At 41.1% G+C, this 15,742-nt stretch overlaps 3 protein-coding genes across 3 annotated transcripts; 2 read left to right on the top strand and 1 right to left on the bottom strand.

The window, feature by feature from the left end:
• The first annotated feature begins 2,048 nt into the window (after window positions 1-2,048).
• On the top strand, window positions 2,049-4,340 carry LOC104425105 (protein DETOXIFICATION 53). Its single transcript, XM_010037693.3, has 3 exons — window positions 2,049-2,296; window positions 2,429-2,570; window positions 2,798-4,340. Exons 2-3 carry the CDS (start codon window positions 2,484-2,486, stop codon window positions 4,172-4,174), a joined length of 1,464 nt encoding a protein of 487 aa, XP_010035995.2. The 5' UTR covers window positions 2,049-2,296; window positions 2,429-2,483; the 3' UTR covers window positions 4,175-4,340.
• A 508-nt stretch (window positions 4,341-4,848) lies between these two features.
• LOC104425104 lies at window positions 4,849-8,848 on the bottom strand. The gene is made up of 9 exons (XM_010037691.3): window positions 8,597-8,848; window positions 8,397-8,459; window positions 8,236-8,291; window positions 7,490-7,583; window positions 7,349-7,409; window positions 7,041-7,122; window positions 6,258-6,313; window positions 6,036-6,099; window positions 4,849-5,363 (listed from the first exon to the last, which is right to left on the bottom strand). The coding sequence occupies exons 1-9, from the start codon at window positions 8,750-8,752 to the stop codon at window positions 5,300-5,302; spliced, it is 696 nt and encodes a 231-aa protein (XP_010035993.1). The 5' UTR covers window positions 8,753-8,848; the 3' UTR covers window positions 4,849-5,299.
• Window positions 8,849-10,441: 1,593 nt separating this feature from the next.
• Window positions 10,442-12,931, top strand: LOC104425103. Its single transcript, XM_010037690.3, has 3 exons — window positions 10,442-11,060; window positions 11,577-11,912; window positions 12,363-12,931. The coding sequence occupies exons 1-2, from the start codon at window positions 10,549-10,551 to the stop codon at window positions 11,593-11,595; spliced, it is 531 nt and encodes a 176-aa protein (XP_010035992.2). The 5' UTR covers window positions 10,442-10,548; the 3' UTR covers window positions 11,596-11,912; window positions 12,363-12,931.
• Window positions 12,932-15,742: the final 2,811 nt, after the last annotated feature.

Here is a 15,742-nt window from a genome sequence, read left to right as displayed (position 1 = left end):
CAAGTGCGAATTTAGAGCTCTATAAATTAGAGAAAACTTGGCCAGAAGTCGAATAATTGGAAGGGCAAAGATAAGAGAAATTAAGCATTCTCGAAAGGGTCCTGAGCTTGTATCTTTTGTAAACTCATAATACTCATATGGTTATATTTCTAGTCAGAATATGACTAATTGAATAGGTTATAAAATCTTTAGGATTTTGTTATATCCTATCTGGTAAACCGTGATGATAAAGATAGATCTATTCATGTCATATCATGTAAATTGTTTGATGTAACCGATATATCAATATAAATAAATCTAAAAATTGCATAAATGGAAATATAAAAATCTCTCATGACATTATTGCCGACTTCATTTTTATTTGCTTATTTGTTATTATTTTTCCTCTCTTTTTAATTATTATCTTTTTTATTTCTTTTTCCCCTTCCATCATTCTCTAATTAAATTTTATTAAATGGTAAACTATACTAATATACCTAAAATGTTTAATAAATATAAAAGCTATATATATATATTATATTGGATTTATCTTAGAAGAAATGGATTTTTTTATTTTGAAAATATATTTTATAATTCAAATATTATTTATCTTCAAATATTATTTTAATTTTATTAATTTAAGGAGTTTGTTATTCAAGAAAATTAACTTTTCCATAATATATATTAAAAATTCTATTCACCATTATCTCATCTCTGCCATGAGATAATTTTATTTAGATTATATTCTTCTTCTATCCGATTTTATCCTATCTTGAACATATACCAAATACAGGATAAAATAAATATTATATTTTGAATTTTATCTTGATTGCCAAAACGTAGTTGAATACTATTCCTAAGAGTTAGTAAGAGCGACAAACCAATTTGTAAACATACAAGAAGTGGTTGTATTTAGAGTGAGTGAGAGACAAAGTATGAAGGGGACTTTTTTGTGAACACTGAGAGGTGTGGTCTATGGTTCGGGAAGAGTATTTACCATGCTATGTGTACAAGGAGTGAGGGCAACTTTATGACAGTGGTGCTGCAGAAGGAGATCAGGTTTCACGCGGCAGCAAGTCCTACGCTTGCAACAAGACGCTCCTTGTACTCATGGTATGACTAGTGGAACTTAACCAGTTTGGGCTGTCGGGGTGTAAAAGCAATTTGCCCTAAACCAAACAGAATCTCTATAAATTATGTTTGCAATTCCTCTTCCCCTAAACAAGTTAACATCCGTTGCTTGTGATCTAGCGTGTGGAGGCGACCTCGCAAAATTAGTATGTGTTTTCTTGAAAAGCCAATTTTCCCTCTCTCTTTTGATTGTTTGTACGAACCCAACAGTACCGGAAAGAGTTTGTGGGGCTGTCAGCCAACATGAACTCAAGAACCACTCAATGACACACAGCATAACCAATGCAAAAGCCTGGGCATTATTGCACCCTTCCAAATATTTTATTTCCTAGATTAACATGTAAAGTCCAGATGGGGACCATTCAAGAAAATCCCAGCCTCTATCTCGGCCTCTGATGTCTTGACTTGGTCGTGTCCACAAATTGTATCTGCAATAGACAAGTTCAGGATCTATTCTCGAGTCCGTGGATTTCAGTTTGCAGGCAAATCATAGTTCAAAACGAGCAAGTAAACTTCAAATTGTCGTGTATTTTCTCTCTTCTTTGCTACCAAAATCTTCTATAAACGCTTCAATGATGACATCGGACTATTCGTATAAGTAAGGTTCACCCTATTGTTATTATGATTTTCATCAAGAAAACACTAAGTATACTAAAATGCTTCAACAATGACATTAGACTATTCATAAGTAAGGTTCGGCCCATTGTTGTTGTGGTTCTCGTCAAGATAATGCTAAGTATACTACAACTCAACTGACTTCCTGAATCGATATGTTAAGTGATGTGATGGGTTCCGGCCTATAAATAAGTGGGGTATACTTAGTACTTGTCACATAATTGAGCATTCTGATATAATAAATTAGTCTTAGCATACCGATCACTTTAAGAGACATCGGGCAGAGAAGCTTGTTCTACAGCAACTCCATGAACTACTAAAAAGCTTCTAAAAGCACGTCATAACCATCATAACATATTCAGATCAAAAGTTGGTGGATACACCAAAGGACTAACACGCCGCTGGCGTTCTCAAATTTTGAGACCGGAAACTATGGGCTTGTGCAGTATATAAACTGGAGCGTAGCCTTTGCAGTTTCACGCAACATCGAATCAGATCGACTGGTTAGGATCGTAGCTGATGATCCGTCACTGGCCAGAGTTTGTTGTTTGAACGTGCAAGACCTTGTGAAGTATCGACTTCGATTTTTGCAGCCTGTCTTCTCTTTCTTTTCAGTGCAAATCTTAGTTTGCTAGGCTTTTGCTGGTTTGGTGTTTACTCTCACTGTCCCTTCAGTATTGACGCGTCGAACTGTGTTTTTCAGTTCGCTGTTCACGATACCATTCGGCTTACAAGCACGAAGTTTCACCAAGAGAAGGATGGGTTCAAGAGCTCTTAACTTCTTTACTAGGTTTCGGCGACCACTTCCCGTCGACGCGATTCTTGGAACTCATTCTCTGGATGAGGTCTCTCTCTTTCTTCTCTCTCCCGGTATCAACAAGTAGGAGTATTACCGCTGGTTTAATCGTATGGATCTATATTGATGAGTGTACTTTATTCCTGCAAAACGAGAGATCTACATGCTATTGACTAAATGAAGTTGCTATCGTAAACATGTCATTGTCTCAAACTTAATTTATGCAAATTCGAACAATCCACTCATTTAACAAATGAAACGGACATGGTTTTCCAGGTGAGGCAAGCAACAGTATCCCTGGGCAAAGTTGCTGCCCCCATTGCAGCCACCACTCTCCTCATTTTCTCCAGGTCCATCATCTCCATGCTCTTCCTGAGCCGTCTCGGTAAAACAGACTTGGCCGGCGGTTCGCTGGCGCTAGCATTTGCAAACATCACGGGCTACTCTATCCTCAAGGGCTTGGCCATGGGGATGGAACCCATTTGCTCCCAAGCCTTCGGGGCCAAGAAACCGTCCATCCTCATCCAAACCTACCAAAAGACTCTCCTCTGTCTCCTCCTCATTTGCATCCCAATCTCCCTCCTGTGGCTCAACGTGGAACCTCTGTTCCTGAGACTTGGCCAAGACGAAGGCGTCGTCAAAGTCGCCAGAGCTTGCATGGTTTGCTTCATTCCTGAATTGTTTGCTCAAGCTCTTCTTCAGCCTCTGAGGACCTTCCTTAGGACCCAAGGTTTGACGACTCCTGTGACAGTGGCTTGCCTGATCGCGGGCATCGTACACCTCCCGATCAACTATCTTCTTGTGGTTTACATAGACCTCAGGGCGACAGGCGTCGCCCTGGCTCTCGCCTGGAACTCAATCAACACTACCTTGGGTTTGTTAGCCTACCTAGTCATATCTAAGAAGACCATAAAACCCTGGCAAGGAAAGGGCGTCTTCCTCCGAAACTTCCGTGAGTGGAGGTGGAGGCCGTTGCTAACCCTAGCAGCGCCAAGCTGCGCTGCCGTGTGCTTGGAGTGGTGGTGGTATGACATCCTGCTCTTTCTATGCAGCTTCCTCAAAAACAACTCCAGAGCTAGCATCTCTGCAATGGGGATCGTGATCCAAATAGCAGGCTTATTCTACACACTTCCCTTTGCTCTAAGCTTGAGCCTCTCGACTTGCATTGGCCATGCACTCGGTGGGGGTCAACCGTGCCGAGCCCGGGTTCTATCCACTGTAGGGATCACTGCATCGATCGCTCTCAGTTTCCTCACCTTCATTTTCATGATTACCATGAGATCGGCTCTCGGCAGAATGTATACAAACGAGCTGGAGATCCTTAATTTAGAATCTGTAGCGCTTCCAATCCTGGGGTTGTGTGAGCTCGCGGGCTCTCCTCAAACAGCTGTCTATGGAGTCCTAGCAGGGACTGCACGCCCCGATCTGGGAGCACGTATCAAGCTATTTTCGTTCTACTTCATCGGAATGCCGATTGCTATTCTGTTGGCCTTCAAGTGGGAGTTCGGTTTCAGAGGACTCTGGTTCGGGCTGCTAGCATCTCAGATCTCTTGCGTTTCTATGATGGCCTATACATTGATGAACATGGACTGGAAGCAGCAAGCTAAAAGGGCCGGCGAGCTGGCAGAGGCTGCTGGAGACAAGGATGATTAAGAATCTTGAACAATTCCGATGGGACTGACCCTCTAAATACCGCGTTTCGTGTGTGCTCGTTCGGACATCTGTAACTTGCTTTGCATCGTGTGACCACATGTTCGGACATCTGTAACTTGCTTTGCATCGTGTGACCAAATGTGACATTACCGCCTTTACGTACGTACCATGTAAGAATCCACAGAACAGCTTGTGCAAACAAACCTAAGCTTCGCTGTGCACTTGAAAGTTAAGACCCATGTTAACTCACCTGAACGATACCGAGTTCAACCGCCCTGATTGCAACGAGAAACAGAGATAACTGATGTAACTTATAGGTTTTTATCAGAATACAAGTTCCCCATCCAGCAATAAGGGCGCCAAAAACCTTTCGAGAGATCATATGCGATTCATATGAGATAACATACACAACATCGAGACTTGTCACTTGTCAGCACTGAACGCTGACAAAGATCACCTTTATAAGGGACGATATACAGAACAGAAAATACAATCAGCATACAACCTAAATGTGGTCCGTAAGGCAACCCTCAGAGGAGCATCAGACTATTCTTCCACATCTAACATCTGTTGTCTCAATAGATCAACAGGATTGACACTAATACAGGAATTAACAGTATTATGAAGCATCCACCTATGCATCAAGCTCTCCTAGTCGCAACACAATCCAAAGATCTTCAAGAAGTTCAATAATCAATATCATTAGAAATTTACAACACATGCACACTATTCTTAGTCTCAACGTAAAGCTACTTCTATTAAAAAACTCCAAAAGCTGTAAATCAAAGCCGCCTATCAGAATAAGCTATTAGAATAAGGAAACGATGTCTGATACTAACTAGGGGTGAGCATTTTCAGAGAGAAACGTATGCTCATAGACTCAAGGAGGGATGCAATTTGAACATTTTTAAGAGGCACTGTATGGATTTGGCCAAGAAAAGCCAGTACATAAATACAGGTATAGCTCACATCTTTCTGGCCACGTAGAGAAGAATGTAGACAAAATTTCTGAAGGTAAAGCTTTTTGTCTGATAAAAGACAGATCCCCTGATAGGTCCTACAAGTTCCTCTTGATGGGGCTGATTCTGAATCTACAAATAATTCCTCCACCATTCCAACAATTTGTCACTCAACTTTTGCCACTCCGCCGGGAGGCATGCTGCTCTCTGCAACAGTTTCTTTGACAAACCTAGAAAAGTGAAATCCTCTATCAGAAGTGAAAAAGATGGAATAGATGATTCTTCAAATAAAATAATGGAATCATTGATGTAGATAACAGAACAGTATCAGCTATATGTAGGACATCAATTTCATGATTGAAAATTACAAGGCCTTTTAAACTATTGTTCGCAAGCTTAGTATCACAGCTATATGTACAACGGCAATTTCATGATTGAAAATTACAAGGCCTTTTAAACCATTGTTCGCAAGCTTATTGAGTGAAAAAAATGGAATTGAAAATTTTAATCACTCCAAACAACCAACAAATTCTCTTTTTCATGACAAATATGGATATCTAAATGAAGTTGCATAACTTCCTTCAGCCACAAAGGCAAATGTAAATGTTCCAGTTCTCTACTCCATATCCTCCCACCAGAAACTTCAATTCAAATCTCATGATATTTCCTCCTCTCTTGTTAAGTTAAACTCTTTTCTCTTTCTCTGTTTAATAAGCCACTAAATAGAAGAGTATTGAAAGAATTTTGGTAGGTGCAACTTCTCCATGATTATCCCTAGCCTATTTCCACAGTGAGCAATAACTTGGGTGGACTAATATTATTAACTTATAATCTACCAGAATCCAAAGGCAAGCTAAAATTGAAAAGAGAAAGGGACATCAAAAGGCACATATAGAAAGTACCTTGCTAGTTTTTCCCGGGATGATTGCAAGACGTAGATTGAGAGAATGAAAGACAGCATGAGCCCTAGTTAAAATAAATGAAGAATTATTAACACTGAATCCGTCTCTCTTTAACTCTCATAAATATGGCCCTTCCAAGCATTAACACTTGAAAAAGGTGTAGATAGAGAGCATGAAAGATAGACATATATTGCAAAAGGAGTCGCTTGACCAGATTGATACCTGATCCAAACAAAACATAAAATCCAGAAGTCACGTCAATCTCTGACTGCTCCTCCCTGTTAAAAGAACAATATCAAATTAACAACTTTTCACATGGAAGCAAATTTCAAGGACATTAACATTTCAGGAATCTCAAACGAGTAAATGCAAAGCAGAGGAACAGTTAATAGCTGACGAAAAAAATTAACCAGATTTCTAGCATATCGATACGTAAGCCCTTGAATGAAGCTTGATGAACATTTTGGCTGGTTTGTGCTAAAAGGGGCATAGTAATACACCCAAGCATAAATGCAATTGGTCAATAGATGTGGAATTAGTCCCGAAAATATAAACCCATGTGATTTAAAACATTAAGAGGATTTCCAAATATGAGATGCTTTTGACAAGAGCAAACCTTATGATTTAAAAGTACAAGTGTTCCAAGAAAATAACAAAAAAATAAGTTCAATCATTATTAAACAGACTACTCTGGTCAGAAGATATGTATCTTCAAGATAAATATAGATTCCACAATGTATTCTCAGGAATGCATGGAAAGATTCATTTACTTGATCGCACATGACAGGTATTACCATGGCCAAGACTCGCTGGTTAAAGAGTGCAAATATATCTCTAAAATGAAGGTCACTGAAAGTGAGGTTATTAGCTGCTAACCTAATAGAATTCCCTGGCAATGAAAGCCAATGCTTGGAGACACTGACCAGCTTATTTAATTATTTCACTGTCAGGAGCTAAGTGATATACACTCTCTGGGATCATATAATAAAATGAGCTAAAACTTACCATGAGTATCTGACAAGCACATGTTTTGGCCAACTATTGACATCCCAAAATTGTGTCTTGATGTTGGGATGAATTTCAACAACTGTTCACAATAAACTAAGTCAACAACTGCAACTTCTAATGAAAAGGAAGATCTAAGACAGTAACTTGCAACCATTTTTCCTTGAAAGATTGACTCATAGACTTATTGCAGCCACCAAGTTTAGTCAGCATGATCTTTTCAGAAAGTTCCAAGTTTTGCCCAGCAGAAGCCACATTAATTCATTTTCCTCACAGAAAGAGACATGGATGTGAAAAGAGTCACTTACAATGGTGAGGCATATCCACAACTTTGGCTGTCACACCAAGCAAATCACTTCCTGAGTATCTCTATACAAACATGATGGCCAAGAAAATTTGTTAAACAATTGCCATGAAAATGACAGAAAAACATCAAGGGCAATACTTACCAAATGCATATCAATCATCGGGACCTCTTTACTGTTGCGATTGATAAGAAAAAGCCACGGGACTAGAAACTTCTCTCTTCCAACTTGGAAAGACCTGCATATGTCAAACAATTTTCCAACTAAAATATAAAAAAAAAAGTATGACAGTGGCGGGAAAAAAGAATAAATGAACACTATCTTGCTACAGTACCAATCAGCCCAGTGGCCTCCAAAGGGAACTTTTTTCCCAAGCTCCAAACACAGGAGCAAGGACAGAACCCCCACCCAAACGCTTCTCCTCTTAAAACACCAGACCCCAGCGACAGCAGAGAAGATCCAAACAAAGAACTCTTGAACAGGAGAAATGCAAATGTCTCTATTGCTTCCCATGCTTGAACACAACGGTATTTGTTTTCAACCCGTAATTCAAGCTAGGATCAGCAATTTTAGACACAATGGACACACACGAATCGGCACTTGCAAGCAACACAGAGTGAAGACCACAGGAAATACAGAGAGGCGAAAGAGATGTGAACTAGATAGAAAGTGGAAAACGCACCCACATGAGATTCACGAAAATCAGTTTCGATTGCAGAATTTGTAATTCGTGGAAAATTTTGCAGAAGAATGAAACATCTATACAAAATGCCATCCTACATCATTCCAAAATCAGCTCATCGCGCGAAGGAACATGAAGCAGGATATCCCTCACATAAAAAACCCATCATTTAGGTTCGTAAATTCAACCGCTATTTCTGATCACTCACACTTTGTAAGGATCAGCGTTCGTAAAACCCTCCGGTCTCGGAATAGGAACCAATACCTGCTCAAGTCAAATACAACAACAAAAGTCACGATCACGAAAGGAAGGCCTGACGAAACCTCGAACAAAGCGAGCGAGCGAGAGGGAGAAAGGCGAGGCAATCACCTCGCGGTTAACGGCGAATTGAGGGCAGTTGCGGCCGATCACGTCTTGCCATGGCGACCTGTACTGATGCATCGCAAAAAACGAAGCAACGAAATCGAACATTAACCAAAAAGAAAAAAGAAAACTCGCGGCGAACGACAACAGACAAGAGCACGATTTCCACGCAATCTCCAACGGGAACGAAGGTGTCGAGAGATTACGGAGTGGTATTGTCCCATCCTGGCCAGCGGGACGATGTCGCCCGGCCTGTAGGCGGCGCAGATCGAAGGGAGCAGCGGCAGCAGCAGGAGCGCGAGCAGCGACGGCGAGCCAAATCCGGCGCTTCCTCGGGCGGAGGCTTCCCGGTGTCGCCCCATCGGCGCTCTGTCACTGGCGTTTGACTCGGTTCTTCGACTGCAGGGGGCAGCTTGCGGAGTGCGGAACTGCAAGAGCTATGGCTTCCTTCGATCTTCGCGAGGTCGACGACGAAGAAGAAGAAGAAGAAGAAGAAGAAAGGGAGCTGATTCGGCGGAGCAGGGCCCAGCCCAACCCAACCCGTGCAGGTTGTTTAATTGGGCTTGGGTTTTTCATTAATGGAGGGGAAGCCCAGAAGGCCCACATGTCGAACGCAAATGTCACGTGCTGAGAAAAGAAAGTGGAAATGGCACGAGCGGTCATTTTCATTTTTTTTTTTAAGTGTGTAGGAAAAATGTTTTCATCATTAACAAAAATGTTTAGATGTAAAATAATGTTGACAATGAAAATATTTTTCATCAAATAACTTTTTCAGGCGATAGAAGTGATCATTTTTAGGAAAATATTTTCCAAATGAGTCATTTTTCACAAAACAAATGGAAATAATCCGTAATTGTTGACTAATGTTCAATGCCATCTCATCTTTTAATTCATTTGATGCGGTACTTGAACTATTCCTAAATGTTTAATAAAATGTTTGATATTATTATAGTCTTTTGTTTGATTAAACAACGGGTCAAATGTGATTTTAAAACGTGGGATATTTAAATATGAGTTGGCCTTTTCAATTGGTGGGTAAATACTATATAAGAACTGTAATCGTGAATTCTATTCTTATCCATCTTCTTTTTATGTACGAAGGTTTATTTTCTTGTTTGGTCATCAATTCTTAAAATTAAACAAATTGAAGGGCATGTCAGCAAATTTAGTTAACTCGAACACATGATAGAATGATATTGAACTTCTTAATATAGTCTAGAAATTACACTGAACATTTAGCAATTCACGGTTCATATTGGATAAATCTTAATTCTAAAGATAACATTGTACATATAATGACCTGGTCCAATGAGGGCAAGAAGTGGTTGGTGGGCCTAGATGACTTGAACAAGGAGTGGCTCCTAGCAAGCTTCTAGAATGGTGAAAGAGGTAAGAATGAACTGAATTGCAAACCAAATAGAGAAAGATGTATACAAACATATATACCTATTCATATGTATATGAAATTTGGAATTAACTCATGGAGGAGCCTTTTAATATAACAACAACATTTAGTTTTGGAACTCCAAAGTTAAATGTGCTTAGATAAGAGCATTATCTTGATGGGTTGTCTCATAATAAAATACTCACTTGTACGCTAAATGACAAAATTATGAGATTTCGTAATAAATGAATTAAAGCGGATAATATTGTGTTTTTTTCCAATAAGAAAAAACTCAATGCATGTCAAATCACAACCGAGTTAATCTTACTCGTGTCTTTATCATATTCAAGTTTTGCAACCCTTTGTTTTCCTTTTTTATTTATTTATTAGGATGCTGAATCAATTTATTGATTGTACTAGTAACCATGTCGATGGGGCCTGCTGGCGACAGCCTAAGGCATTGTACAATTATTTGAACAATTACTAATATTAAACCTAATATAAAATAAATTAGAAAATGGAGGGCTTCTCAAGGTTGCGTGATCTAATTACTGGGGAGGCATCATTGAACTTCCCTTTTGCCAAATTCAAAACGAGACGTGCCTCCTACGCCGTTGGATGGGCCCTGCGCTTGAAAGCTTCCACCCACGCTTTCCAGAATTGGCTCCTCATCAACTTAATATCACTAAGCCATACGTGATCATCACACACCCCTCCAACCTCCGCTGCTCCACGTACATGAAACCCTAGTTGATCTGCCGAGCACTAGCTTCCATGGCCACGACTAGCAACCCTACTAAGAGACATCGGTTGCCGGCGGCACTGCTGGCGCCGCTTCCGCCCCCTATCCCCACAGGGAGAGGATCCCGGTCTGCTGCCGATGAGATCTTCACGCGCTACCTTGAAGCCTCCCTGCGCATCCCCGAGCTGACCCTGGCTGGGCCTCAGCACCCCTGCCGGGCGCCGGATGTCATCGATCTCGAACAGCTGATGCTGAGGGATGGGGCGTCGGTGCACAAACTCATGAGGTCCGCCCGAGAGTTTGGCGCTTTCCGGATCCGTGGGCACGGGGTCTCGGACGAGGTGTCACGGTCACTGGCGAGGGAGGCCGAGAGGGTGTCGGAAGTCCTGAAGAAGAAGATGAAGGGCGTCGAGCTTCACGAGGAAGGCGGTGTCACCGGAGAAGGGGCCGGTTGGGATAAGGAAGAGGTGATGAGGATTTGCTTCAAGGGAAGAATAAGATGGGGACAGCATTATGTCGAGGCCGAGACGTATCGAAACCTTAGGTAAATCAAATCATTGAAACTTGAACCATGCTTCTTAGTATTCATTTTCTTTTCCAGTGCTTTTTGTGATTATGATTTTTGGTTGGCCTTCCATCTTTATCTGGGCATTAATAACTGAAATCAAGATCGACGAGAGTCATGAATTCTAGGTAAATGTTCAAATAGTAGAAGGACTCATTTATGACATGAAGATCATTTAACTTGGAGCAGTGCTCACATGAATTGATCTAGAGATGTTTGCAGTAAATGAAATGGATAAGAACATATTGAATCTTCATTTATCATGCGAGCAATGCTTAGTATGTGGAACGATGTTCTGATGAAGGATCTATATTAAGAACTGAATTTGGTGCTCGAAATCTGTCGATACTACATAGGAAAGAACCATGCTTTAAACCATTCAATGGAGTTAATATTATGATCGTCTTCTTGACGATTGATACACTTTGATTGGCGTCTAGTCTATTCTTCCATGTAATGGTAACAAGACGGAACGGCATGTTTGCCTTATTACAGACGAGCGATGGGGAGGTGACGAGCAAACTCGACGTGGTGGCGCAGGAAGTGAGCCAAGTTCTGTCAGAAAACCTGAGGGAGCAGCAGCCTCGCGAGCGTTTCGAAATGGAAGAACCAACCTTGTGCGTGCACAGACACGTCCGCGATCGTCACTTCGAACCCAGCCCGAACGCACAGCAATACCACAGGTCCGATGAGCCTTTTGATTATGCTTTCAGCATCCACCTCCCCATCGGTGAATACAGCAGGTTCTACCTCCGGACATCGCGTTCTCCTCCGTATACTTTCCCCGCCAGCCCTGGCACGGTACTTGTCGCCTTAGGAGAACCGATCGAGGTAAATATTTCGACCGTCTATTTCTCACACGTTGATGCAGGCGTGCAATTTTCTAGTCCTCCTTCGATTCTAGCCGATGAAATGCGATTTTGCGTGTGCATTCGACCCATTAAGTTTTCTCGTGGGATTCATGATCGAGTCTATATATATATAGCATAGACTATATGTTAAGTCGTATATATCCATTTAGCCTTGGCCTGGCCTTCGAATTCCATCAGATTTATACACACATGTTCTTTGCCTGGGGAACTACCTAATCCAATTTTCTAATGGCCTTAGGCTGAACTGCGGAAAGGTCTTGTTACAATGCTTATACCACGCGACATGACTATAAAATGAACTGCACGTGTTCTCTCATTGCATCTTCACCGACCAATCAGCAAACAACATAATGTGCCGAAATACTGACTAGGGTTTATTTTTTCGTTTTGGTTCATGCATTGATGACAGGAGTGGAGCGATGGAGATCTCAAATCTGCTTCATGGGAACCCATGTTTGGTCACGGTGATCATGATCATGATTATGTCCAGAATGATGTAGATGAGACCTTCTTCTCCTTGGAGTATAAGTGTTCGCCTCCATGGTTGAATCGGAGTCGCGACACAACTCAGACTGTGGTCTCCATTCACGATCAGATCCTCATCGCCCTTTTCCTGGCTTGCCTGATCTATTCTCTCCCGTTCCTGTTTTCGTCAGGTGCGGCACACTGAAAGAAAGGGATCATCCTACTATGTACTCGACCCGATTAAAGTATTCGAGATCATGGCACGTCACTTTGGAAATTTAAAAGGCTCACGATCCTCGGACACGTCGGGCCTGGTACATGCATATGTAACATATAGTGTGTGCTCGTGATTACTACTTAATGGTCCTGTTGGTGATGTTGGGTGCATTTCCTTTGGATACGTACAATATTAAGGTAAAACAAAGGTGAGCGTGCTAAGAATATGTAATGCATCGATCCATTTTGTTCCTTGCTTCGGTGCTACTATATACTGTTTCATAAGCGTTGATGTGAGCCATGGTTACTTGCTTAAAGTGAAAGGGATAGTTACAAAAAATTAAACTATTTCAATTGTGCTAATTCAGTTTATATATATATATATATTACTAATTGAATCTTAAATACTTTGCATTTTTGATAATTCAGCCCATTCGACAAATTTTAGTCGGCAAATGTTGATATGAACGCTGGCTATCCTATATGGCATAATTGGCGCTAATGTGGCCAATTTATAATAATATTAAAATATTTTTCAAATTTATATCTATTTTTTCTTTTCTTTTTCCGCCTTTTTTTTTTTTCTTATTTTCATCTTCTTCCTCTAGCTAGTCGCGAAATCAGCCACCAACTAGAGGTGAAGTCGCCTCACTAGCTATTGGTGAGTGCAAACCTTACCAATTTGGTGAGGTTGAGCCTCGCCCAACCATGGTGAGGCTCGTTTTTGCTGTCACTAGCGAGGCTGACCTCGTCCAATGCCAGTACTTAGCAACGACCGGCAAGGCCGAGCTTGCCAGTTCTCACCTCTGGCCGATTGCCAAGTTCCGGTGAGTGCCTAGAGGAAAAAGATGAAGGGAAGGAAAAATAAATAAAGAAAAAGGAAAATGAGAAAAATAAATAAATAAATCAAAAAGTGTTAAAATATTTTTAGAAATTGTTTACATCAATGTCAATTGTGCCACGTATGATAACCGGTGTCAATGTTAGTTAGTCAAATTTTGTCGAATGAACTAAATTAATATAAATGCAAAAAATTTATGACTCGATTAGCAAAAAAAAAAAAGGTTTATAAATGAATAAGTATAACTGTAATAGATTTATGACTGTTTTGATAATTTTTCCAAAAGTAAAACTACCCATGTCAAAACGTGTAAAACTTTTGTTACACAATATACTCATTGAACAATCAACTACTCAGTACGACTGGCTCTGCCGAGATTGCGTTACTATATTTTTACTTGTTGATTTGTGGGCCTCTAATTGAAGCACATTTCTATTAACTTCAAAAGAAAGCAAAGTAGATGTTAATTCTAAAACTTAAACCATAAGGTTTCGATATCATGAGCACGTGCGGGTTGCTTGAACCCAGTCCAGAACGAATGGGGTAGGACCATCACTTGATGAATCAAACAATTTGAATCTCAGGAGTTCGCATCGCTCCATGGTCGATCTCAATTCATATGGAATCGATCCTCTGAACCTAAAATCCCATGCCCAGGAAAGTACCGTGGAAGCCCACCATCAGTCACGGTCCACCATCAACGAGCTTCGAAGCTGACAAATGGATATTTTAGAAAACCCGGAGCTCTTTTTGTTCCACTGGAAATTCGCAATTAATGAAAATATTTTTCGAAAGGTTCATAATTATTTCTCGATGTTTTGCACTTGAATAATGAATATCTTTCCTATGCTCGCGCGTGCCCAATTTTAAACATCATTAGCTAGTTTCAATACGCTTATAAAGGCCTAGAACACGGGATAATACACCCAATCTTTGCATAAACTCCTGATGGCCTAAAGCACCCTTTTTTTTTTTTTGGTAAGGGCCTAAAGCACCCTTTTGACCCCTGATTATCGATTATTTTACCTCTTTATACAAAACCCAATTATAAGATACTTGTGTTCTGCTGTGGTTTCGGTTGGGAAGTCGCAATTAGCGACCCCACGCCCGAAAATGTTACCAACCGTGAAGGGGCGACTAAAAAGATTTGGAAAAGATTTTACTCCGACCAAGGCAGATGATGAATGATTTGATCGCCCCTCGTTTCACGGCAAAAGAAGCGTTGAAGTTTCTTTTCGTGAAAGATTCGTTACGCACGCATCGTGGTGGTGGATGCTACTAGGCGATACGTCCGGTTTCATCACCGACGGATCCGCGGGGGCGTCTATCCAGAATCGTTCCGTCCATGGACGGATCGATGGGACGAAGATCTGCGCGATCCCCCGTCCAAACGCGAGAGGGTTTGGGGGGTGGTCCACCGTGTTACGTTCGTCTTCTTCTTCTTCCTCTTCGTTGCGTGGCGGGGAGAGAGATTTTAATTAAAAGGGCGACGCCACATCAAGACAAAAGGATGGCATGCAGACGCCCGCACATGGGACCCCTCGCTATAATTTGGCAAATCTAACATTTTTGTCCTGCGCCCGTGCACATTTGTCTCTCGCTCTCGAAAAGCTTGGATTCTGCCAAGATTTTTGTCTCCCCACCTTCTCCCTCTCTAGAGCACGTGTACCTTATCGCTCGTCCTCCGTCGCGCCGTGGTCGGAAATGCACTCGCTAGGGTCTCATAAGAATTGCTCGGTTGCTTCCCAAGAGTGAAAAGATTCTCACGGGGGAATAGACACCGCTAGCAATATTAGAATTTTTAAATATCTTTTAAAGATATTTAAAATATTTTCTCTAATTCTTTATATCTAATTTAATTATGCATATCTAATTTGATTTCCTTTATCTATATCAAGGCTTTTCACGTATTCAGAATTGACACATTTTAGGTTTCGTTATGTTAGTCATGAATTGTCCTCTCCTTCTATGTTGGGATGCGTGATAACGCTTTTGTCTAGAAAATTACCGGAAGAGGGCTCGAGTGTTCGGGTTCAATAATTTGTCTAATTAGACCTACCTCCGCTCAAGAACTTCGAGCGTTGAATAATGAGCCTGAAAAGACTAATCGGGGAGGGATTTTTGTAATGGATATTGTGCAGGTGAGAGGGTATTCATTGTCGAGCAAATCCAGAATCTACGCATCCATGTCCCTTTGACTACGGAAAGTCTCCCCTTGCGGCTCGCCGACACGCACCCAACAAACGACTCTCCACGTGCGCCACGTA

The sequence above is a fragment of the Eucalyptus grandis genome, chromosome 11 (assembly GCF_016545825.1).
Source record: "Eucalyptus grandis isolate ANBG69807.140 chromosome 11, ASM1654582v1, whole genome shotgun sequence".
NCBI lineage: Eukaryota > Viridiplantae > Streptophyta > Magnoliopsida > Myrtales > Myrtaceae > Eucalyptus > Eucalyptus grandis.
Note: the sequence above shows the minus strand (reverse complement) of the source record. Positions and strands in the feature narration are given on the sequence as shown.